At 33.2% G+C, this 25,667-nt stretch overlaps 2 protein-coding genes across 2 annotated transcripts in view; one reads left to right on the top strand and one right to left on the bottom strand.

Moving 5' to 3' along the window:
* The window catches only part of LOC136036965 (serine/threonine-protein kinase N-like), a 100,010-nt gene extending 92,277 nt beyond the window's left edge, over positions 1-7,733 (bottom strand). The window contains exon 1 of the mRNA XM_065719361.1: positions 7,572-7,733. Coding sequence (XP_065575433.1) covers positions 7,572-7,580 — 9 coding nt within the window. The 5' untranslated portion in view covers positions 7,581-7,733. The remainder of the gene's footprint in view (positions 1-7,571) is intronic.
* A 1,582-nt stretch (positions 7,734-9,315) lies between these two features.
* The window catches only part of LOC136036964 (mitochondrial fission 1 protein-like), a 65,648-nt gene continuing 49,296 nt past the window's right edge, over positions 9,316-25,667 (top strand). The window contains exons 1-2 of the mRNA XM_065719360.1: positions 9,316-9,448; positions 21,678-21,887. Of these exons, the coding sequence (XP_065575432.1) occupies positions 9,416-9,448; positions 21,678-21,887 (243 nt within the window). The 5' untranslated portion in view covers positions 9,316-9,415. The remainder of the gene's footprint in view (positions 9,449-21,677; positions 21,888-25,667) is intronic.

The raw sequence follows: 25,667 nt of genomic DNA, 5'->3' as shown, positions 1-25,667 counted from the left end.
GAAAAACAAAAAAAACATTCCTCCTAAGGTTATGAGACAAAGTGTCCAAAAAAATAATGGAAGGAGGAAAGTTTACTACCATAGCATGGAAGATGCTTATCCCCTGATCAACTCTTAAGCACTACACTCAGAAGTTCTCAGAAGAAGGTAGAACAAGTGCAAATGATGTTAGTGAAGTACCACTAGAGAAATTTATCCTATGGTATACAATACACAACATTTTTACAGCTGAAGAGGAGAAAAACCTTAAAAATTATCTTATTAGAGCATTCCAATTGCATCATGGACTTTCAACAAAGGAGGTCAGAACATTGGCATTTGATTTTGCTAAGAAACTGGGTAAGGATATTAATGATTGGGAAGAAGCAAAAGCAGCTGGTAAGGACTGGCTCTTGGCCTTCTTATTCTGCAACCCAAGACTTTCTCTCCAGAAGCAACTAGTATTGCAAGAGCTACTGCGTTTAACAGACCTGTAGTCAATGCTCTTTTTGATACATACAAATCACTGCTGGGCAAATATAGTTTTTCTGCTTGTGATGTACTGAATTTAGATGAAACTGGCCTTACTGCTGTTCAAAATCCAAGAAAAGTAGTGGCTGAGAAAGGAAAGAAGCAAGTTGGAAAAATTACTTCAGGAGAAAGAGGGGTGCTAGTCACAATGTGCACAGCTGTGTCTGCTCAAGGAATTGTCATCCAACTATTCATGATTTTTCCAAGGGTAAAGTTTCTTCCTCAAATGATGAGGGGATCTCTGCCTGAGAGTGTGGGCGTTGCTCATCCCTTGGGATGGATGACTGGAGAGAAATTTGTGGTTTTTCTTGAACATTTCATCCACAACAGCAAGCCTAGCATTGAAAGACCAGCACTTCTTCTAATGGACAATCACATTAGCCATGTTATCATTGAGTTGCTTGAACTGATGAAGAAGTCCCATATCATACCATTAACCTTCCCACCACACACAAGCCATAAACTGCAGCTTCTAGATTGTAGTTGTTACAGCCCATTCAAAGCATACTATAATGCTGCCTGCAACACATGCATGACAAAGAATCTAGGAAAATCCATTTCTATTTATGACATAGCAGAATCAGTCGGAACTGCCTTTCCTCATGCACTGACTCTAACAAATACCACACCTGGATTCAGGGGCACCAGAATTTGGCCCTGTGATCAACATGTGTTCTAGGATGACGAATTCCTAGCCACAGTGGTTTCCAACAGACCTGATCCATCCAGTATTCCAAAACAAACAGAATCAGACACGTTTCCTGCAGAAGATACTGGAATTCAATCACATTCAGAACCAAGCTCAAGTGGTTTTCATGACCTTGGGGCATCAGCATCTACTGCACTTAGCCCAGGAGTAGTAAGGTATCACCCAAAAGCACTGCAAAGAAAAGTAATACAATGAAGCGGAAGAAGGGGAAGTCTCAGGTTCTTACTGACACACCAGTTAAAAATGCTTTAATCAAAGAACTGTCAGCTAAGAAGAAACGCAAAGATGGAAAGCCAGTCTTAACTGAGAAAAAAAAGCCAGTAAATCCAGCAAGAACACCACAAAGGAAATGCTGCATAGGGCACTTTTTGTTGAAGCAGAGAATCCCAGCTCTGATAGTAAAAATGATGGTCTTTGATGATGATTCCAACCTTGACATTGATATAAATGACTGTACAGCTGATAAAGATGAAACCAGTGTTGGTGACTTTATTCTTGTGGAGTTTTTAGGCAAAAGAGTGAAAAAGTACTTTGCTGGGGAAGTCAAGGAAGACACCAGTGAAGGATATGTTGTCACCTTCCCTTGTAGGAAATTCCCCTCATGGGAATTCGTTTTTCTGGAAGCAGTTGATGAGTCACTAGTTTCCAAACGTGACATTGTTATGAAGCTTCCAGTTCCCAGGATCTCTGGGGGGACTGAACATGCCGCAAAAGCACTAGTCTTTGATATAAGTTTGAGCAAATATTTGGTTGAAACAATGTCAAAACATGAGTTAAATTTTGAATCTGAAGTAAAAAAAATTGGAACAATAATAGTACTGCAACTGTACCTGGTGTAAGAAGTAAAATAGATATTGCTAACAGTGTGACCAAGCTGCTCCATGTGCATGACCAACCTACCCCACCCATGGGGCACATTGGTCACATCTGACCTCATCTGTTAAAAATGTTGCAGAAGATAAAATAATGGTAAATAAAATCTAAAAAAATCGTGGACGTTGAACAATGAATGCTCCATCTTTTGCCATCAGAATCATTTTTCTAGCTCAAAAACTTTGGCCACACAGTCTGCCAAAGCAAAAAAGTGACCATCCTGCCCCCCTCTCCCCTACATACTTGCACATTAGGTGGGAGGGGGATCTAAACTAACCTAACCCACACCCCACAGCCTAATGTGCAAATATAAAGCCCATTTTTTTTTTATTCTTGTGTATTCTGTCACCCACCGCTTGTTTTCCATTAAGGTGAAGCCAATTGTTTCTTAGTACAGACAAACCAAACCAGTTTGTTCTCAAGTTTTACATAGCATAAACTTGAGTGTTATGCCAAAACCTAGAGTGAAAGAAAATATGACTCAAACTAAATTCTAAGACAATAAGAGAAAAAGGTATTGTCTTAAAGAGTCCATTTAATTTCTGAGTAAAACAACAGTTTTATTTTGAAAGAGCAGAAAAAAGTCTTGAGTGGTATGATCATCAAATCTTTAGCTCAATAATGAAAATATCTCCAAATTTATCATAAAATCCCCTCCCCCTTTCTGCATAAGTACCATGCTTTCCTTTTTTCATTTTAGAATAATTTTTCAATTTAAATCTCTTATATTTTCAGACATTCGGAAATTAAATGGAATATAAAAAGAAAACAAAATTTAAACTCACATTCCAGCTGTCTAAAAAAAAACTCTGCATCAATGCTCAAAATTACACTGAATGTAAATGTCTTCAAGTGAAATGCCTTACCACAAGTTACAAGAGGATCTTTGATGAAATGGTATAGTCTTATAAACATTATGCTTGTACTAGCATAGGAAGAGAAGTCAGTGATTCAATTATTTTTGTCTGGTTTTTTAAGTGTAGTAAATAATTGAGACAAAAACTTCGAAAAGTAGCAAAAAAAATATGTCAAGTTAAGTGAAAGTTACTAGGGTTGGATTGTCACTAGTGATAAATCAATAGTTGTGGCAACCTTGAACAAAAGGGTATATTTGGGGAACCAACTTCTTTTTTTTGAGAAGACAGATTTTTTGGGAAATCCCCAAAAATTTGGAAATAGTGAAAGCACTGGTATTTTCAGACAAGATCTGCCAACGAATTTTACTAGGTCATGAAAATTGCCAAGTAATATTGCTGCTATGGTACCCCACTTTTTGCACCATGGAGCAAAACATGTGTTTTGACAGCTTCTCCTTGAGCAGAGATTATTTTATATGTAAAAATCATATTTTCAGACAAAATCTGCCAACAAACTTGAAAACTGCCAAGTAGCATTGCTACTTTGATACCCTACTTTTTGCAATGGTGGGCTTTGAGAGTGGCAGTCCTAATAAGGCGTGAGCTTCCTTTAAGAGTTGTGGATGAATGCCATCTGGCCCAACAGACTTATTTGGATGAAGCTTTTTAAGCCAAGATTCAAGCTCAGCCTTATCCACCATTATTGAAAACACTTGAGTGTTAATAATGTAGTGTGGTAGAGTTGGGAGGGCGGCAGTATCTACAGGTGTGAAAACTGATGTAAACTGGTGGTTGAAGGCATCAGCAATTTTTTAAGGGTGATTTGCCTGGATTCCATTACAAATCAGCTCAGTAGCTATGTGCCTATCAGGCTTATGTACAGAGGTGTATTTCTGGAACTTCTTGGGCTTGGTTTTTGAGGTGGCCACTATGGTCTCCATATAATTCTCAATTTTCTGAACAGTTACAATACATTCTATTTAAACACCCTCTGATAGCAATTATGCAAGAAAATTCGTTACCATATTTATTTATTTATTCATTCAATAGCTTGTAAGCATAACATGAAAACAAAAATAAAAAAAAATAAAAAAAATGACAACTGCTGGAATATTTAACAAAAATCAATGGTAGACTTATACATCATGGTAAAAAGAAGTGTTTACTAACTCAGTCTTAAAACTAGGAACAGTACAAGCAGTTACAAAACTATCTGGTAATGAATTCCAAATTTTTATTGATCTATTTACAAAAGACATCTCACCTATGTTGGATTTTGGTGCAGGGGAGGGCAAAATTTTGATGCATTTTGTCTGGTTGATGTATAATGGCTTCTTTGAAAGAAATTTTCTGAATTCAAATTTACAATGCCATTTACAATACTGTAGGCAGTAAGAAGATCAGAGCACTTCTGGCAGTCAGTTCGGGAATTAGCTTTGTAGCAGATTTTTGTGCTGACTTAACTTTCTTCTTATCATCTTTATTTATAGGGTAACATACTGGAGAACAATATTCAAGGATACTGCACACCTTTGAATTGTATAGTTTAAAAAAATCGCATTAAACTTCAAAAATACTCTTTTAATTCTAGACAATGAAAGCTATGCTCTACCCAAGACAATCCTTGTATGCTCATCAAACTTTAATAATGGATCAAATACAATGCCAAGATTGTGGATAGTCCTCACCTCTGGCACCTTAGTACTTCCAATCAAATAGTGAGGATGCAAATTTTCAACCAACTTTCTACAGAGATAGTGCACAACAGCAAACTTTGAAGTGTTTAAAACCATATAGTTTATCCTGCACCATTTACTTAAACTTTCTATATTCTTCTGGAGTAGCTTTTCATCTTGTACTTAGCCAACTTTCCTATACAACTTCATATCATCAAAAATTTTCAGCAAAATCACATAAGCAAAAACTTTAACTGTAGAATTTCTTATAAATGACAGTAGATCATTTATATACTGGGAGAACAAAACTGGGCCTAAGCAACTACCCTGTAGAACTCTGCTACTGACTAACATTCTTGAGGAGTTTGCCTAACTAAACCAACAGCTTGAATTCTACCAATCATGAAACTCTCAAACCACCTATACTCACTGGATTTTGGAGTTTCTGAAGCAGCTTAGAGTGGCATTTTTTTTTTTTGAAGGCCTTAGAAAAATCAAAATATATGCAATCAAATTGGTCACCTTCATCAGCAAACTGCTGGAAGTCTTTTATGACCCCCAAAATTTGCATACTAGATGAATGCTTCTGCCTGTATACATGTTGAGCCTCTGACATAGCCTATTTTCTTCAAAGTGCAACCATATTTGATTAACCAAATTTTTTCCATTATTCTGCAAAATATTGAGGTAATAGAAATTGGCCTATAATTTAGAAAAGAATCACATCTACCAGACTTGTACAGTGGCTTCACAAGAGCTTCTTTCTGTCTACTTGGAAGAGATCCAGCCAAAAACAACTGAAGGAACAGTGTGATAAGCAGCTCACATATAACAGATGCCAAATTTTTTAACATAATATTTGTAATACCATCAATATCCAGGCTTTTACCTGCATCTAACATTCTCAGCACTTTCAGAACCTTGGAAATAGAAAATAAATAGTCATCAGATACTCCATTCTGACTACTTAAATCATTCCCAATACTAGATCCCAACTCATTTTTTGTCAAACACTCTGTACCAGAAACTTCAGAACTACTGCTAAAAAAACACTCTTGGCTTTACATATGTTCTTTTCTATAAGAATGGTACCTTCCCTAAAAACATTGGATAATAGTTACTTATCTCCTGAAAAACAACCAACATAACCCCAAAATGCTTTCAGATTTTTTTCAGAATTCCTAATCAAAATTGACTCAAGCTCCCACCTATTTTCATGCAACAGTTTGGTTGCATGATTTCTAGCTTTTTATAAGTTTCTATATTCACATCAGTCCTATCAGTAATGAAACCCTTCCAAGCTGTATTTTTTCCTCTAGGATAAAATATATAAAAATATATATTTTTAAAATAAAAAATAATATATAATTATGAAAAATATATAAAATAATTTTTTGCTCATGTTTTTTTCAGTAATTAAGCATAGTCCAAGAATCATGGCAGTTCAAAATAGAAAAATACATTGAAAAATTTGTATATGCTTCTGCTATTTATTTCCTGCAGTTTAAAGAAGACACAACTCTTGGCAGGTACAACAACAATAGCTATAGAAACCTCCCCTTTTCTGCTTGCTTATTAGTAAAGTTGGCAAAAATAAATACTCAGTCAATAAAAATCAGTAATTATTGTCATAGGATTATCACTCACTTATTGAAATACTGGGCAATGATTTTATTTAGGTTAGGAACTAAAATCCTTTGCCAAATATTGCAAAATCTAACTATCATTATAGGGATTAAAATTCACTGAAAAAGCTTGCTGGTTTGATAATTAATAGTAACCAATACAGAACAGGTTCTTTAACCTTGAACTCTGAATGAATATTCACTGGATTCATTCCTAAATGTTTTGTTCACCATACTCAATAAGCTTATTTCCCAACATAGCAAGAAGCACCTAAACTCAAATTTTAGCCTATGGTAAGACAACCAGTACATGGACACTTCAATCACTCTGCCTATTCTGGGACAGAATCTTTGGTTGGATTGCAACATGTCCAATGCTGTGACAAAAGACAACAGGTCTTTTGGAAGCAACCCAGAAAAATGTATAGATTGGGTGTCCAAGATTAAAGTATATTGTCCCAGTATTGGACATCTTGTAATCCAATCAAAGATTCTGTCCCAGATTAGGCAGAGTGATCAAAGTGACCCAGTACTAGTTGTCTTACCCTATATTTTTAAATTAAACCAATGGAAAAGAGCTTAAAAACCCAGAATTAGGGTAGGCTAAATAGTTTTTCTTTGTCAAAATACAAATAGGCTAGGTAATATGACTGTGAAGCATGTATTTTCCTAAGCCATGTGAAAAAGAAAAGGCTTCATACAGTAACTTGGCACAAAGCTATCTTGTCAGGATGTACTTTTGGCCTTGATGTCATTCTTAAAGTTTCACTGATGTAACACAACTACTTCCCAAGATAGCAAGCAGCCCCTGCACTAGAATTCTATCAAAAATACAATTCCTATTACTTCAGTAAAATTTTCAGCCATACCAAAGGTTTGTTTCCAAACTTTGAAAAATATTCACAGACTTTAAAATCAGTATTCTATTGAGTAATGGCATGACAGTTAAAACACTTTTCCCTACAATACATTTGAGTAGAAGATCTAGGCTATTCAGCAAGGTTTTAAGTCAATAACATAAATTAAAAACAGTAATTGTCCTTTAGGATTGAGAGGAGCAGAGTTCAGGCACTCCAAATACCTTTCAGGAGGATCATTGAGGCTGTGGATCCACTCCTCAGTTTTATTTGGTTTAACCAACTACCTTTCAAGATGGCAAAAAATATCCTGAACTAGAAATTTTGCTTTAGAATTCAGCAAGGCCTTAAAAAAATTACAGATTTCTGAAATTGTTTATGGAAACTTGTCCAAATTACAATTGTTAGGCCTACATATTGACATGCAGTTTCAGTCAAAGAAAAAAATAACAAACTCCAATTACCATTTTCATTTTGAAGAAAGGTGATGGAGCTGAGATTTCACAAATATTCGCTAGGGCTTAATCCATGATAATATACGACACTTTAACATTTTTAACTGGATAAAACACTAGGCTATCGTTTGTTTTGCTTTTTTTAAGCCTTTCTTCCTTCAAACTTTCTTTAGGTAGCGTTTTCACAAGTAACCAAATCCATGCAAAAATATGTGCATCGACTCCCATTTGAGAAAAAATGGGACTTTCAACTAAATTGAGAAGTCATTGGTGTTTGGACGACAATGGCGTTCAGAAGCTTTCTAACTTAAATGGCTCTAGGCTAATAACTTTCATATAAACAACACAAAACAAAACCGTTTTAGTGTTACATTACGCTGAGTGTTGAGTGTCTGAGGCGTAGCAAGGCCAAAATTAACTGTGGGTTCAGTTCTAGCATATTTGATTTGTAGCGGAATAGATCGCAATCAAGGAGCTTGTGCTAGAAAATTGTGCTGAAAGAACTTTAAAATCTATTGGTACTATTCCTTACAAAAGCAAATATACCCTTCAAACCTCAAAAGAGTTGTTTTAGTAAAAATGACTCAATCGTTTTTTTTACTGAAGCAATAATTATAAAGTTTAAGATTAAAACTTGTCCATCTGTCCGAGGAAGAGTTTCAGCTTGAATCCAGGACACCGTCCAGCGTCTGAACAGATCCATTGTCGCGAAATATCCTCAATTAACAGAAAATGGCATCTCAATAATATTACTGATTTTGATTTCCATAGAAACGCTGGGTGGCAGAAATATTTTTTTAAACTAATTTACCTTTCAACCAAAAATTATTAGAGGGTAAGTCTGACACATTACATTTGGCAAAACATTTTATGGATTTTTTCACTTTTTTCGGCTAGTGCTATTTTTTGAAAATCTTTTTGAAGGTTGTTTCTTGAGATCGAGAGGTTTAAAAAACCTTTGATTTCTTTATCATTATTATAAGTAACCTTGGAGGTATTTCAAGCTGAAAATCGCTACAAAAGATTAAAGTGTAAAGGACATATAAGTAGTAGCATTTATCTAGATTGTCTCAAATCTACAAGTTTCTTAAAACACTTTCACCTTTTTGTTAGTGTTAAAACGTTGGAGCGCAGATACAAAAAAAAACGAAACAAAAAGAAATAGCTAGTTAGCTAAGCATAGAAACGCTCTCGTTCGGAAAACCTTAAACGTGAATAATCTATTGATTCCTAAAATCATCTGAAACTCCAAACAAAAACTGTATCCTCCTGTTGTCAGATGCAATATGTTTCAGTTAATTGTTTGTTGAATTTTGACTGAGTTCTTTTTTCTATTTGTAAGAAGCTGCCACAGAAACTCCAAAACTATTTATAATTAAATATTGAATTTAAGATTTTTATTAATTTCCAAGGTACTTACAATAGTGTAATGCAGTAAAAAAAAAAAAAAAAATCTATTTTGAATTGAATATTATTATTTCGCATAAAATTGGAAAAAAAACACTATCGTAATCAAAATTACAGACTGCGGAATATTGTTCTGCAATTTCAAATTGCGTTGCTTAGACCAGACAAATCAAATATGATTTTATCTTTTAGAGTGCAAATTAGTGTAATAAATCCTACAGTTTAGATTAAATTTAATTTCTACTATATGGAATAGGGGAGATACAATGAAGAAATGTATTATTTAAATAAATCAACCCACAATACGCAATAATTCTGCTTGTTAGAATATTTTTAATTTGGCTTTTTATTAGCGACTTTCATTATGCCAATGGTGTCCAGTCAAATAGTCATTGCGACAAAATTTGAAATAACAACACAAGCCTTGACTTTCGAAATTTGTCAAGATGGAAAACTTCATTCCGCCTGAGGATATAAAGGTCTGTTTTGATCGAATTTATGCTCTTTAGTTGCTCTCAATTAATATACTAGAGATAGTAATTTTCATAATGCACTTATTAGTACACATTTTTTTCTTCCACACCATTGCCATAATGTGCAAACCACTGAGTAGGCCTACTAAAAACATGTTTTTGAATTTAAATGACATTTAAAAAAAATTCTATATAAGCTTTTTTTTGTTATATTTGAAATGGCCTAGGAAAATGAAGATTTCAGGGATGGTTACATGGACCAAAGTACGTCATTGGAATATTTTGAAGTAGCCTACCTACCTCCACTCCTTCCCTCTCTAGAGGATACTGACCTTTGATGACATTTTAGAAATAAATTATTGATTTGATATAAGCCTAGGACTCTAGCTGTACATAAGGAAACATTACCAGTAATCAATTCTTGCTTATAATATGCAGAATAATCTAAGTTGACACTTTTGCAGGGGTAGAAAATTTATCTTCACTTCTTTCACTGTTTTACAATTCAAATTTTTGGTAAAATTCTAGTTAATTGACTTCTTGCTATCTCAGAAAGGGTTTAGGTTAAGAAAATGAAACTTCCAGGGATGTGTCTACAGGCTAAAGTATGTCCCAAGAAGGTATTTTAAAGTACCAACCTCCACTGCTTCTCCCTCTAAAGGGCCCTGAAATTTGCCTACATGACAGGTCTATACCTATTGAAATTTTGACAAAACAACATTTTACCTAAATTTTCAGTTACTAGTTGCCTTTTCTCTGCCTTTAGCTCTGAAAATGCAGTTCCTGTTATTTGAGTAGAATTTTGAGTCATATCAATGTTTTTTTTTCAAAATTTAGGAAATTTATTTGCATATCTTTAAAACCTTATAAAATGGGATTGAGCAAAGTTATGAAGCTGAAAACAATTTTGTTGTACTTCAATTAAGCAGAAGATCTATTTTGTAAGGTTTCACTTTTATAACACACATATTTTTAAAGGTCATCAAAGTTCAGGGCCCTCTAGAGGGAGAAGGAGTGGAGGTTGGTACTTCAAAATACCTTCCTGGGACATACTTTAGCCTGTAGACCCATCCCTGAAAATTTCAATTTCCTAACCTAAACCCTTTCCAAGATAGCAAGAAGTCAATTAACTTGAATTTTACCATTTTTTTAAATAAACATGGATTTGACTGTATTTTTCCACTTTCAAATGCTTGCATATCTTATTAAACACCATTGGTACCACCTTATTATTTTTCTTGCAAACATATCATTAGACAAATAGTGATAAATTAGGTCAGGTGATATTCTACTTTAGCTACTTTTGGCTATCTTAGAAAGGGGTTATGTTAAGAAAATGAAACTTTCAGTAATAAATCCAGGGTCAAAAACACAGGAAAGTAATACCAAGCTAACTGGCCTAAAAAGCTATTTAAATCTTGACTAAACAATATTTTATGTTAATTTTCAGTTATCAATTTCTTTTTCCTGGTTTTAGTTTTGAAAATGCCACACCTATTATTTGACTATAATTTTGAGCCAATTCAATGGTTTTCTTTCCAAAATTTAGAAAATGTATTTGTGGATTTTTAAAACCTTATAAATTGGGATGGAGCAAAGCTGTGAAGTCAAAAACAGTTTTGTTGTACTTTTTTTAAGCAGAAGGTCTATTTTGCAAGGTTTCTTTTTTTATAAAGGTAATCAAAGGTCAGGGCCCCCTAGAGGGGGAAAGAGTAGAGTTTTTTACTTCAAAATAGCTTGCCAGGACATACTTTAGTCTATAGACCCATCCCTAAAACTTTCATTTTCATAATCTAATCCATTTCCAAGATAGCCAAAAGTAGCTAAAATAGAATTTTACCTTCAGTTGAGTTTGGTTAGGTTAGATGGCATCTAAGCATTTGCTTATAAATGCTTTTGAAGACTTAGAGAATTGACACAGATATTTAAAAATGTGATTGAAAATTGTGATAGAAAGAAATTCAAGGAAAGAAGTGAAAATGAAGGTTTTCTTCCTACAAAATGTGTTGCTTCAAATGTGTAGATTATTCTGCATATTAAAAAGTAGGAATTGTTCTTAACATGTTTCCTTTTTTATGGTTAAGATACTAAGGTTATACCATTGTTTTTATTACTAAAATGTGTTAACTATAATTATTCTTTATATCATGAAGTAAAAATTTCCTTCTCAATGTGTTTCCTTCTCTGTTGGGCTTAATCTAGGCTTATACCAAATTTGATAATGTAGGCTACAACTTTCTAATTTGAAATGTCATCTGATAATTTTTAATCTTCCCAATGTGCATGTTGCTGGTACCTAGGATCCTAGATGCCAGAAACTTCTTTTTTCTGTTTTTTAAAAAATGCTGTTCAAATCTGAAGTTAAGGGCTTTGCTTAATCTAAAATTAGGCTCACCATAAACTTGGCCTTATTTGCACTTTGAAAAGTAGGCAAACAAAGATGAGATTATACAAGTTACTGGTGAGATAATTCATCATGGTAGATAATGCCTGGTAAACAGTAATCTGGTTAGCCAAGGGTCTATTAGGCCTACTGTATTATATATATTCTTATGAGAATTTGGTAGGTCTACTTCAAAGCCCAAAAGAAGAAGAAAAAGCCTTATACAAAAAATCTGTAATGATAATTGACTTAGTGGCCAACAGTATGGCTAGGTTTATTGTTTACTGTTGTTTTCCTTTTCTATTCTTTGAATTTTGTCTTTTTGTTTTGATTTATAGACTTTCATCTGTTTTCTATTCTTTTGCATTGAAGTCTTGGCTAAAATATTCAATTTTTTCTTTTTTTTGAGCCTAATGGCTAAGAACCATCTTGTTTCTGGTTAATATTTTCATTTTCATATAATTTACCTTGGGTGAAGTTAAATAGATTACATCACTTGGTGCCTTTTCTGCTCTTTCCAAATTCAATAGTTGCTTTTGAGGGAAATTATATTTTTAGCCTTAAAATGTTATTAAATAAAAAAAAACAAGTTTTTTTTAACTGGAAGTAAGGAGCGACATTAAAACTTAAAACGCACAGAAATTACTTCGTATATGAAAGAGGCTGCTACCTCATCAACGCCCCGTTCTTTACGCTAAAGTTTGACTCTTTTTCTCAATTCTTTTTTTTAAAACACTAAAAAATTTTAGCGTAAAGAGCGGGGCATTGATGAGGTAGCAGCCTCTTTCATATACGAAGTAATTTCTGTGCGTTTTAAGTTTTAATGTCGCTCCTTACTTCCAGTTAAAAAAAACTTGTTTTTTTTTATTTAATTTCTGAACGTTTTTGAATCAATGCATGTTTTGATTTTGGCTCTCCACAGAGGAATAATCAAAACGAAATTTGCATATTTTTTTTTTTTTGCTAAATAGCTTTCTCGTTATTTTGATCAAATGATTTTGAGAAAAAAAGAGCAGGGGACGAAGCCTATTTGCCCTCCGATTTTTTGGTTAATTAAAAAAGCAACTAGAACTTTTAATTTTTTACAAATATTTTTATTGGTAAAAGATTTACATAACTTATAAATTAGCTTACGTAAAGAACTTTTGTATTCTCATGTTTTTATTACATATATGAGGGGATTCGCCCCATCGTCAGTACCTCGCTCTTTACACTAAAGCTTAAATTTTATCCCAATTCATTAAGAATGACCCCTGAATCACAAAAGCCGTAGAATAAATAGTTGAAATTACTAGAAATACTTTAGCGTAAAGAGCAAGGTATTAGAAGGAGGTGAGCCCCTCATATGGGTAATAATTTCTGTTTGTTTTAAGTTTTATTGCTGTTCCTTACTTCCAGCTGAAAAAGCTTTTTCACATTTATTTTTTAATTGTTTTTTTTAAATAATGATAGTAAATCCTGCTCTCCCTTCATGGAAATTTTCTTCTCCCATGACAAATTCTTGATGGAAAGTTCCCCCAGCATATCCCTCTCTTCTCAACTCCTCCACCCAACCAAAAAAATCCTCCTGAAAACGCCTGTATACTTCCCAATAACCATTACTATATGTAAGCACAGGTCTAAGTTTGTAACTTGTTACCCCTCCCACAGGGACTGTGGGGGAGTAATTCGTCCCCAAAGACATAGTTATAAGGTTTTTCGACTACACTGAATAAAATGGCTATCTCAGAATTTTGATCCGTTGACTTCAGGAAAATAATTAGTGCAGGAGGGGGCCTAGGTGCCCTCCAATTTTTTTGGTCACTTAAAAAGGGCACTAGAACTTTTCATTTCCGTTAGAATGAGCCCTCTTGCAACACTCTAGGACAACTGGGTCGATACGATCACCCCTGGGAAAAAAAACAAAACAAAAAAACAAATGAACACGCATCCATGATCTACCTTGTGGCAAAAAATTCAAAATTCCACATTTTTGTAGATAGGAGCTCGAAACTTCTACAGTAGGGTTCTCTGATACGCTGAATCTGATGGTGTGATTTTCGTTAAGATTCCATGACTTTTAGGGGGTGTTTCCCCCTATTTTCTAAAATTACACAAATTTTCTCTGGCTCGTAACTTTTGATGGGTAAGACTAAACTTGATAAAACTTGTATATTTGAAACCAGCATTAAAATGCGATTCTTTTGATGTAGCTATTGGTATCAAAATTCCATTTTTTAGAGTTTTGGTTACTATTGAGCTGGGTCGCTCCTTACTACAGTTTGTTACCACGAACTGTTTGATTTTAAAAACAAATTTGCAGGATTTGATTTAACAGAGCCATAATCTCCTCAAAAATGATGTAATATTTTGATGCAACATCATTTCTGAGGGGATTTAGGCTCTGTTTAGAAATTTCTGCAAATTTGTTTGTGAAGCAACATTTTGCTATTAAGACTAATGAAAATAATAATTACTATACTGCTCCTGAACTAGCAACAAATATCAATCATTTCTCACTGGACAGTTTTCTTAGAAACATCTTTCTAAACCTTTGGCTACTATCAGCTGTTTTGAGCCCCTTTTAGGTTTCAAAATAAAATTTCTTACTAGAAGCCATTAGCCCCATTAAATTTGGAAAGATCATAAAAAATCACTCAAGTGATGTATTAGTGATCATAATTTATTTTAAACCCATTATAAACAACAAGGCAAAAGTGGAGTAATGGATTACATTAATAAAGAGACAAAAAAAACTTAGCTAGAACAAAAAATGAGATAAGACCATGAATTTGCTGAAACTTCAAGATAGCAGATTTTGACAACTCTTCATGTAACAGAGCCAGTTTTGCTGTTATATCTGGAGCATTAAAATTCTGCACAATTTTTCTTTTATTATGCCATGGTGGCAAATAAAGTAAAAATATCAAAGACCAAAAATAGGCTGAGCAGTGAGCTTAGAAATCTTTTTTGAAAAAAATTGAAACAAACCAGATAAAGATATGATGAAGTGGTCACAGTAGGTCATGTAGAGTTTCACGTGTGCTTTATGGTTATATCTACTCCTGTTAGCATTTATTTTTGAATACCCAATCTTGAGCTTAGACTTAGCACCAGAAACTACATGAAAACGAAACAACCTTAAATTACTTGTAATCAAGGTTCCTAGTCATTTAATAAATTCAAAAAAAGGGAAAGGAAAATTTTGACAACTTAGCGTTTATCTAGAAGAAGCATTAACACTAAAAGCAAGGAAACTATGACCAATTAAAAGAATGTCATCCACATAAGCAATGTGTTACATATTAGAATTCTCCAGTATTCAGAAGATTATTCAATAAGTTAGAAACACACAGTTTAAAAATAAAGGGGGATAAATCCATATCAAAAACTAGTTTCCGTGCTTTACGTCTGCGCTCTTAGTATCAAAATTCCGTTTTTTAGAGTTTCATTTACTATTGAGCCAGGTGGCTCCCTACTACAGTTTGTAACCACAAACTGCTTGATTGGAAAATTTAAATAAAGACCATCACTGGTTTAAATGGAGAAATGAATTTTTAGACCAATTCTTTAATAGATAAGTAAATGAAAAGTTGTAACATTTGAAACCAGAGAAAAAAGAGCTTGAGGGTGCACAACAGAGTCAAAGGCGTTGGCAAATCAACAGCATGTATATACAGGCCATCACCTTATTTTGAAGCTTGGGCTAGAAGAGAAGAAAGAACCTTATGTGTATGCTGATAACCAAAACCTGTCTGAAACCCAAACTGGTTTGTCCTAAACTTAACATTAGAATTTACAAAAAGGAAGAAAAAGATATTGAAACACTTTGTTCAGGTTACAAGAAACAGTTATAGGGTAACAATCCAAAAAAAAGTCATTTGTTTTTTACCCCAGGGGTGATTGTATCAAACCAGTGGCCCTGGAATGACGTGAGAAGGCTCATTTGAATGGAAGTTAAAAAATTCCACTTCCCTTTTTATGTGACAAAAATATAACAGTTAAAAATAGGGGTGAAACCTTTTAATTGACAGTGAAACAAATAAAAAATTTTTTAACTGGATATTTTGAACACATATACAATGTCCATCATCAGCAATAAAACTAAAAGACATTAATAAAAATAAACAAAATTTATACCTAATAAACTAATTACATATAGTTTATTGCTCTTATTTTTTTCAATGCAACAGCATAATCAAATCTCCTTGACCTTTTTGTTTCTGGTTCATCTGGTTCAAATCCAGACTGGAATTTAAAATAGTTTGGATTTTAAAATTTACAGAAAACCTACTAACAATAATAGATTTTTGTTGTTCTTCTCTGGTCACACTCACCAAGTAAAAATTGGTTTAATCATATCCTTAACTGACCATATTTTTAGAATTTGCTCTCCAAAATTCATTGAGGAGGAATTATTGTTGTTCAAAGATATTTTAATAAGTAACCATTACCCAGGTTGGCTAATTGACGAGAATTTTTCCAAAAAAAGAAACAAATTTCTAGAATTTTCTAACTATCCTGGAAGTAACTGAAAAGAAAGATTTTTTTTATTCTTTACCATATGTTCCAGGGCTGAGTTAAAAACTTTAAAGAATTTTACAAATAATGGTTCAAAGGTAGCTTTAAGAGGAAGTAATACTTTGGCTAGTTTTTTTATATTATGGAAAGGATTGAACTTCTGTAGAGCAACAAAGTGGGGTTGATAAAATCCCATGTACTTTTGGAAGCTCTTATTTGGGACATACTAACCAGAATTTAAAAATGAGATTATTGCTACATCATAATCCTATTTCATTGTCCTTAAAGCAAAATTCCAAACCTGAAGATTTCATGTTGGCTTTATCAGTACATATTTATAATTATTCACATTCTTTTTATTTTGTTTGAAAATGTTTCTTTGATTTCATGGGACCAAGGTTTAAAGCAAATTTTCAGGGAATCATTCAAAATTAAAAAAAAATTCTATTCAAGAATAATTCCATAAACAGAGATATAGGTGAATTTGGATTGAATTCAATTCATGATAATTTACTGAGGTCTCACCTAAGAGCTTTGACCTCTGTCCACCTGATATGTCAGATGAATCTAATGAACAACAACCAAAAAGTCAAGGAGACTTGCTTATGCTGTTGCGTTAAAAAAAAATAAGAGCAATATAGTATTTGTAATTAGTGCATTGGGTATAAATTTATACCCAATACGCTCTTTTAGAGTTGTTTATCAATACAATTCTTTTAGTTTTACTACTGACAATGGACACTGTATATGTGTTCAAAATACCCAGTTAAAAAAATTCTATATTTGTTTCACTGCCAATTAAAAGGTTTCATCCCTAGGCTCTCCACAGAGGAATAATTAAAACAAAATTTGTATATTTATTTATTTTTTTTTTGGCTAAATGGCTTTCTCATAATTTTGATCGAATGATTTTGAGAAAAAAGAGTGGGGGAGGAAGCCTAGTTGCCCTCCGATTTTCGGTTAATTAAAAAGGCAACTAGAACTTTTAATTTTTTACGAATCTTTTTATAAGTAAAAGATATACGTAACTTATAAATTAGCTTACGTAAAGAACTTTTGTATTCTTATGTTTTTATTACATATATGAGGGGGTTCGCCCCCTCGTCAGTACCTCGCTCTTTACACTAAAGCTTAAATTTTGTCCCAATTCATTAAGAATGACCCCTGAATCACAAAAGCCGCAGAATAAATAGTTGAAATTACTAAAAATACTTTAGCGTAAAGAGCGAGGTATTAGGAGGAGGTGAGCCCCTCATATGGGTAATAATATTTGTTTGTTTTAAGTTTTAATGCTGCTGCTTACTTTCAGGTGAAAAAAAACTTTTTCATTGTTTTTTTTAAGTAATGCTAGTAAATCCTGCGCTCCCTTTATGGAAATTTTCTTCCCCCATGACAAATTCCTCGATGAAAAGTTCCCCCAGTATATCCCCCTCTTCTCAACCCCTGTCTCTAATAAAAAAATCCTCCTGAAAACGCCTGTACACTTCCCAATAACCATTACTATATGTAAGCACTGGTCAAAGTTTTGAACTTGTAACCCCTCCCACGGGGACTGTGGGGGAGTAAGTCGTCCCCAAAGACATAATTATGAGGTTTTTCGACTACGCTGTATAAAATGGTTATCTCAGAATTTTGATCCGTTGACTTTGGGAAAATAATTAGCGTTGGAGGGGGCCTAGGTGCCCTCCAATTTTTTGGTCACTTAAAAAGGGCACTAGAACTTTTCATTTCCGTTAGAATGAGCCCTCTTGCAACATTCTAGGACAACTGTGTCGATACGATGACCCCTGGGAAAAAAACAAAAAACATACAAACAAATAAACACGCATCTGTGATCTTCCTTCTGGCAAAAAATATAAAATTCCACATTTTTGTAGATAGGAGCTTGAAACTTTTACAGTAGGGTTCTCTGATACGTTGAATCTGATGGTGTGATTTTCGTTAATATTCTGTGACTTTTAGGGGGTGTTTCCCCCAATTTTCTAAAATAACGCAAATTTTCTCAGGCTCGTAACTTTTGATGGGTACGACTAAACTTGATGAAACTTATATATTTAAAATCAGCATTAAAATGCGATTCTTTTGATGTAGCTATTGGTACCAAAATTCCATTTTTTAGGTTACTATTGGTTACTATTGAACCAGGTTGCTCCTTACTACAGTTCGTTACCTCGAACTGTTTGATATAGTATTGGTTATTGATAAGTATACATACAGTTTCAGGGGAGATGTTTTTCTGCGGGGGTTTGGGGGAGGGGTCCGGTTAGAGGATCTTTCCATGGAAGAAGGGACTTTTCCATGAAGCATTATTTCCCAGCATATTCCCAGCATTATTTAAAAACAATCAGAAATTAAATAAAAAGAACAAGTTTCTTCAACTGAAAGTAAGGAACAACATCAAAACTTAGAACAAATAGAATTTATTCCATACTAGCTGTTGGGGTGGCGCTTCGCGCCACCCCAACACGTAGTTGGTGGGGGCGCTTCGCGCCCCCCCCAAGCCCCCTCGCGCGCGTAAGTCGTTACGCGCCATTGTAGTTGTGTCCCTGTGTCCCACCTGTGAATATAGATAGATGTGTTCCCGTCGTCATTTATATACCCCCTTGTGCCCCCTGGCGTCCCCGCTGTAGTTGTATATTCCCTGTGTCTCGGTCGTCATTTGTGTCCTGGTGTCCCGGTCTGTAGTGTCATCTTATAATGACGTCATTTACAAAACCTTGTATACTTATAATGACGTCATATGCAAACCCACAAACAAACAAACATGCCTACAAACAACTTATTTTTATATATATATAGATATTGTTTCTTTTTTAGTTTTTCTTTTTTTAGTTTTGCAGCTTTTTTTATTTTTTTTAGCTTTTTTTTCTTTTCAGTTTTTTACCTTTTTTTTATTTTTTTGCTCTTTTTTAAAGTTTTTTTTTTTTAGGTTTTTTCTTTTTTTTAGCTTTTTTCGCGCCATATTAGTTACGCACCATTGCAGTTGTGACCCTGTGTCCCACTTGTGAATATAGATAGATATATATATATTTTTTTAACTACGTAAAACTTGCGAATATACAGCATTCTTTGCTGTTCCATTGTCTGTCCATATAAATAAATTGTCAGGTTTACCAACTCTTGAACATGCAACATAATAATTGCCCATGGGATAACGATCCGTATTCAGACCTATACTGAATTTTTCTAACGATTGCCCTTGAGCTTTGTTGATGGTGATGGCTAATCGAACATTCCCTGTGTCCCGGTTGTCATTTATATATCCCCCCTGTGCCCCCCGGCGTCCCCGTTGTAGTTGTGTCCCTGTGTCCTGGTCGTTATTTGTGTCCCGGTGTCCCAGTCTGTAATTTCTCTTTGAGTGTCCCGTTCGTCATTTATATTCCCTGTTTCCCGGTCGTCCTTTGTGTCCCGGTGTCCCGGTCTGTAATTTCGTCAGTCGACAAACATGACGTCGGTCGACAAACAACTTCATGACGGAATAATGCTCAATCCTCATAATGACGTCAGTCGACAAACATAACATCAGTCGACACACAAACATGACGTCAGTCAACAGACATACAACTTATTTTTATATATATAGATATAGATATAGTTTCTTTTTTAGTTTTAATTTTTTTAGTTTTGCAGCTTTTATAGTTTTTTTAGCTTTTTTTTCTTTTTAGTTTTTTACCTTTTTATGGCACTTGGTATTAACCAAGTGACATATAGCAATAGCAATTTCTGTCGTTCAATATTTATTCTAACATTGACAGTTGGAAAAATCTTCACGTACCAAGCATGCTAAAGCTCAACAATTTATAATAAACCTCAAAATTTTAAGTATCTTTTTAAGGTTTTCGAATTACTTTAATCTATTGTCAAAATATTTTGAAATATTTATGCAATTCCCAGTTTTTACATTTTTAATTTCAGTTTTCTTTTTCTTCCTTATTTTTCAGATGTAAATACATATCGCTGAACCTTTGTTTTTTTAACTAAAATCTGGTAGGCATGATAACCTTATCCAAGTCAAAATCCCAAACCCAATCATCATTGCTATCATTTTCAGTTTTGATACGTTTTGACTCTCGCTGTCCAGGTTGATCTTCATCTAATTGCGCGGTTTTGCGTTCTTTAGCCGCAAGCCTTTTGGCATTAGCTCTTTGAGCAGCTTCCTCGGCTGTTTCTTCTGTTGTAGGATTTGGTAACATTCTATCTTTTTCAATGTTTTTCAATTTGTCAGTGTTCATTCTAACATTGACTGTTAGAAAAAATTTTACGTGCCAAGCATGCTAACACTCAACAATTTATAATAAACCTCAAAATTATAAATATTTGTTAAAAGGTTTTCGAATTACTTTAATCTATTGTCAAAATATATAGAAATATTTATGCAATTCCCAGTTTCTATATTTTTAGTTTCAGTTTGCTTTTCAGTTTAGTTTCATTTTTATATATAGATAAGATATAATCTGGCGTAACGGACAGACAACTTATTTATATATATATAGATATGAGAGGGGTTGCCCCCTTGTCAATACCTTGCTCTTTATGCTAAAGTTTTTTTTAGCAATTTCAAAAGAGCTATTTATTCTAACTAAACGACCTTTGTGATTCAGTATAATTCTTCAAGAATAGGAACAAAATTTGAACTTTAGCGTAAAGAGTGAGGTATTGACGAGGGGGCAAAACCCCTCATGTATGTAATAATTTCTGTCATTTTAAGTTTTAAGTTACTCCTTACTTTCAGTTGGAAAAATTTGTTTTTTTATTTAGTTTAAAATTGTCAGAGCAGAAGTATTTATAGTAGCAGCCCATGAAGTTTCAAATTAACATGTGGCTGGTTATGCTAACCAAGTGTAAATAAACTTAATTTAAAAGTAATAAACTTAATTTAACCCAACTTATTCACCTATGCTTCCATCTATAGCTAAAGCGAAATAGATGGTAACAGTTAGATTGTAATTCACACTTTTGTGTCTCTGGCTTTGGAAAATCCAAGGGGCACTGAATGTTGATGTGATGATGACATAATCTCGCATTTTTTGTTTTGTTTCCAAGGGAAATTTATAGTATGACAATAACAGGTTTTGAAGGTCAACAACATGTGGTTTGATAGATCTTACAATTCACATGCTTCAGCATTGAAAATAAGTTTAGCGTGAACATTAAGTTTTTTTCACCTGTGTTTTTTTTTCAATAATGTTTAGTGTGATTGAGTCAGAATATATCAGATTGAAATATTCCTCGTGTGGTGTCGTTTTTAAATTTACCTAAAGTGGCCTTCAATCAGTACCTTAATGGCTTGAAATCAAATGATATACTTTTGAACTAAAGCCTCTAGCTCTTATTAATTAGCAATCCTTTCAGAAATTTGAGAAACAGTACTTTGAAGAATTGAAAGATGGAAAAGTAACAGCTGCATCCAAATTCAACTTTGCCTTCTGTCTAGTCAAGAGTCGTTACGCTGAAGATATAAAGAATGGTATCAAATTTCTAGAAGAACTTATTATCAAAGGTGACGAAGAAGCGAGAAGGGATTATATATTCTATCTAGCTTATGGTCATTTTAAGTTGAAGGTATAACTTTTGTTTGTACTTAATTTTTATAGTTGATTTTCTAATATTATTTGTGTTGCCCAATCTGTTCAAAATTCTGTACGCTTATGTCGAAAGTAAAACAGTTCAAAATAGGGATGATACCTTTTTATTGAGAGTGAATAGATATAAAAATTTTTAACTGGATATTTCGAACACATATACAGTGTTCATCATTAGCAGTTTTACTGCTCTTTTTCTCTATTTTAGAGAAAAAAGCAGTAATCATCAGCAGTAATTTTATATCTATTCACTGTCAATAAAAAGGTATCATCCCTATTTTGAACTGTTTTACTTTCGTCATGGAAAGGCAGTGTGGTCTTCGAAGATATCTACACTTATGTGCAGATAATTCTGCACAGAACAAAATTGAGTCTCAAGCCAGGTTGATTAATGTAACTTTTTTATAATTTTGATTTTCTTTTTAGCCAATAAAAACCTGTGACTGACTCTTAGTGGCTGGACAGTATTTTTTTTTGCCAGAATCTGCTGTATTATTAGGCTAGCGTTCTGTAAATTACAGATTTTATTCATAAACTATAATACAATTAAAACTTGTATTAATTAATAGCCTATAAATTAAGCTATCATTTTAGGCTTGCGTTCAATTTGTATTTTATATATTTTTTTTAAATTAATAAAAATACATTTTTTTTTATTATTAAAGATCATTTTGATTATTTTTATTTCACACTAATCAAACTTTGAGAGTTTGAAGAAAGATAATTTGAGAGTGAAATTACTTTACGGGGTTGTATGGTAAAAAGTGTTTTAAATCTGTTTTGGATTTCTCAGTGGTTGAAGCCAGTAAAAAAAAATTAGTGCTGGATTTGTGGAAATATTTTAGCTCAGCCAATTCTGTAATATCCGTATTCTAAGCAAAGATCTCTTGTGGGAGGCGTTTCCTCCTACATACGTTACTTAGTTTTATTAGATTTATTTGAAAAATTTCGTTACGGTGTGTGGGGGCTTAGGCTGTTGACTGTAACTGTACAAATCTGACTGGGTCAATGCAGGTAAAAGTGAAGGAAATCTAACAATAACCTTATCTGTAACTTTGATCTTAATGCTCTAATCATCTTGTGGGAAAAGTGGTTGCATGTTCAGAATTCAATTGTCAGTAACCCTAATGATCAGGAAAACATTATTGTTTTCCTCTCAAGACAACAGATTGCAAAAGGTGTAAAAAAATTTATATGCCTTTAAGTGTAGAACTGCCTTGTATGTTACCCTATTTTATGTATTGCAAGCATTTTATGAGCTGAATGTGTTGTTATCTGACCTTTAGGTGACATTAAGGATAATAATAGTTCATTAGTGTGGGAGAATTGCAACCTCTATCATATGATTAATGATAAGTGAGTTTTGGAACACATCCAACATTAACCTTAGTTCTGGTCTGCTTATGTTGTTGAGGATAAAGAACGGTCCTGAACTTCTAGTTCTAGTAATTCTATAGTTGAAAATAATTAAAAGGATTCGTATTGAAAAAAGACCCAAAATACTTTGACTATGAATATTGGCAATTTTTTTAGAAGCTAATTTTGCCAGGTGTATATAAAAATGTACTTAAGCCAAGTGTATTATCCATACCCAAACGCATTAGCAAATACATCCTAGTGTACCCTTATTGAAAGATTGACGCATTAAATAAAATCCAGTTTTTTTTTAATTTTCCATGGTTGTATGAACTTGGTTGATTAAACCTCTGACCAGGCAAGTTATCTCAGTTTATATTTAGTTTTGGCCCCAATCATCCAGCAGACAATTTTTCAGAGAATAATTAAATTAATTTCCCACTCTCATGGTTTACATGTCCATCAAATTCCTCACAGCTCTAAAGATTTATAACTTATTATTTTAACTAAATTATTATGATTTTATCAACTAAATTCTTCCAAAAACGCAATTATGATTATTTCCTTTTTAATTCCTTTTTATTAATTCCTTTTTAATTCCAAGTTTATTAATTCCTTTTTTCCTTGACAGTAGTGCTTCGGAGGATTCAATACCTACGAGGATCATCCTATCTCGTCTATTATAAACCCTTTTAGTTTTTGTAGCCATACAACTTATATATATATATATATATATATATATATATATATATATATATATATATATATATATATATATATATATATATATATATATATATATATATATATATATATATATATATATATATATATATATATATATATATATATATGTATAAAAAAGACATTGCAATATGAAAAATTTTAATATAGCAGATCGTGTGATGGTATGAAACTGTGAAATAATTTTACAAACTCAGCATAATATTCAAAGGATAATTACTTTTAACTTGGACTGCTGTCTTTAGTACTGCCACCAAACTTTTTTCAGTAAACTATGGACCTTTTTTTTCCAACGGCAAGCACTGTTCCTGTAAACGGATATATATATATATATATATATATATATATATATATATATATATATATATATATATATATATATATATATATATATATATATATATATATATATATATATATATATATATATATATATATATATATATATAAAGACATAAAAAAAGAATAAAAACAAGGTCGTGTGGATTTGGTCCACTGTGGATACAAAAGGAAAGATTATTTCGATTTGCCCTACCACTGGCATCTCGATCGGTGCATAAATTAGCAATAAGGTCATGAAGGAAACGGATGTATTTTGGAAAAACCGAATGTCTCGAGAAATAAATTCAAGACTGAAAAATAGCTCGAACCGATCGAGCCATTGGCTCGATTTGATCGATCTGTCCTTAAAAAGAATTAATAACAGTGCTAATTAGGTGGACTATTGGAAAACTGGACTATTGGTGAACTCTTTGAAAGCGCTAAAGGCCAACTCGCAATACGATTAACTAATAACGAGATTTGGTTTGCGCTAACTTGAGCCAATCAAAATTTGGCAGCCAATCAGGAAATTGTGTGAAAAGTCCATCTTCTTGTGAATGGGCCTATAACACCATTTGGTCACTTTTATAATTACTGACTTCAGCACCTTAAAAGCAATAAGGTGAATTGATCGTATTGTAGTGAAAGTCGAAATGCGAATTAATTGCTATTAGCTCCCCCCCCCCCCTATATGGAAGTTTTTTATTTTGACAGAATTCATCACCATTCTGCTCAAATCGTTATTGAATTGGGTAATATTTTACAATAGAAAAGGGCACGGAATTGTGATTTCAAGACTTAATTGGAAGTCTGGCACCAAAGTTGCTCATTTAAATTGATACAAAAATCAAGTTTGAATAGTACCAAAATATGGATTCTTCTTAATTACAAAAATGAGAGTAGTTGTTTTTAATTTTTTGTCTAAAAGCCTCCTACAGAGTATTGGGAATTTCAAAAAAGGAAAGAAGAATTTAGCTAATAAAATAATTTCCTTTTTTTTTAAGTCCAGGAAAGGCTAGTTCCTACAACTTTTCTGGCATAATCTCTAGGAAACCGATAACAACCAGTTTAGTAAAGGCTAGTTCCTACAACTTTTCTGGCATAATCTCTAGGAAACCGATAACAACCAGTTTAGTAAAGGCTATTCCTACAACTTTTCTGGCATAAACTCTAGGAAACCGATAACAAACAATCCAGTAAAGGCTAGTTCCTAAAACTTTTCTGGTATAATTTTTAGGATACCGATAACAACCAATCAAGTACAGGCTAGTTCCTAACACTTTTTTGGCATAATCTCTAGGAAACTGGTGCTGCCAACCTTGATTGAAACCTTGCCGGT

This window comes from Artemia franciscana, chromosome 16 (genome assembly GCF_032884065.1).
Source record: "Artemia franciscana chromosome 16, ASM3288406v1, whole genome shotgun sequence".
In the NCBI taxonomy this organism is placed as follows: Eukaryota; Metazoa; Arthropoda; class Branchiopoda; order Anostraca; family Artemiidae; genus Artemia; species Artemia franciscana.
The sequence above is the reverse complement of the archived record's forward strand: the minus strand, read 5'-3'. Positions and strand labels throughout refer to the sequence as shown.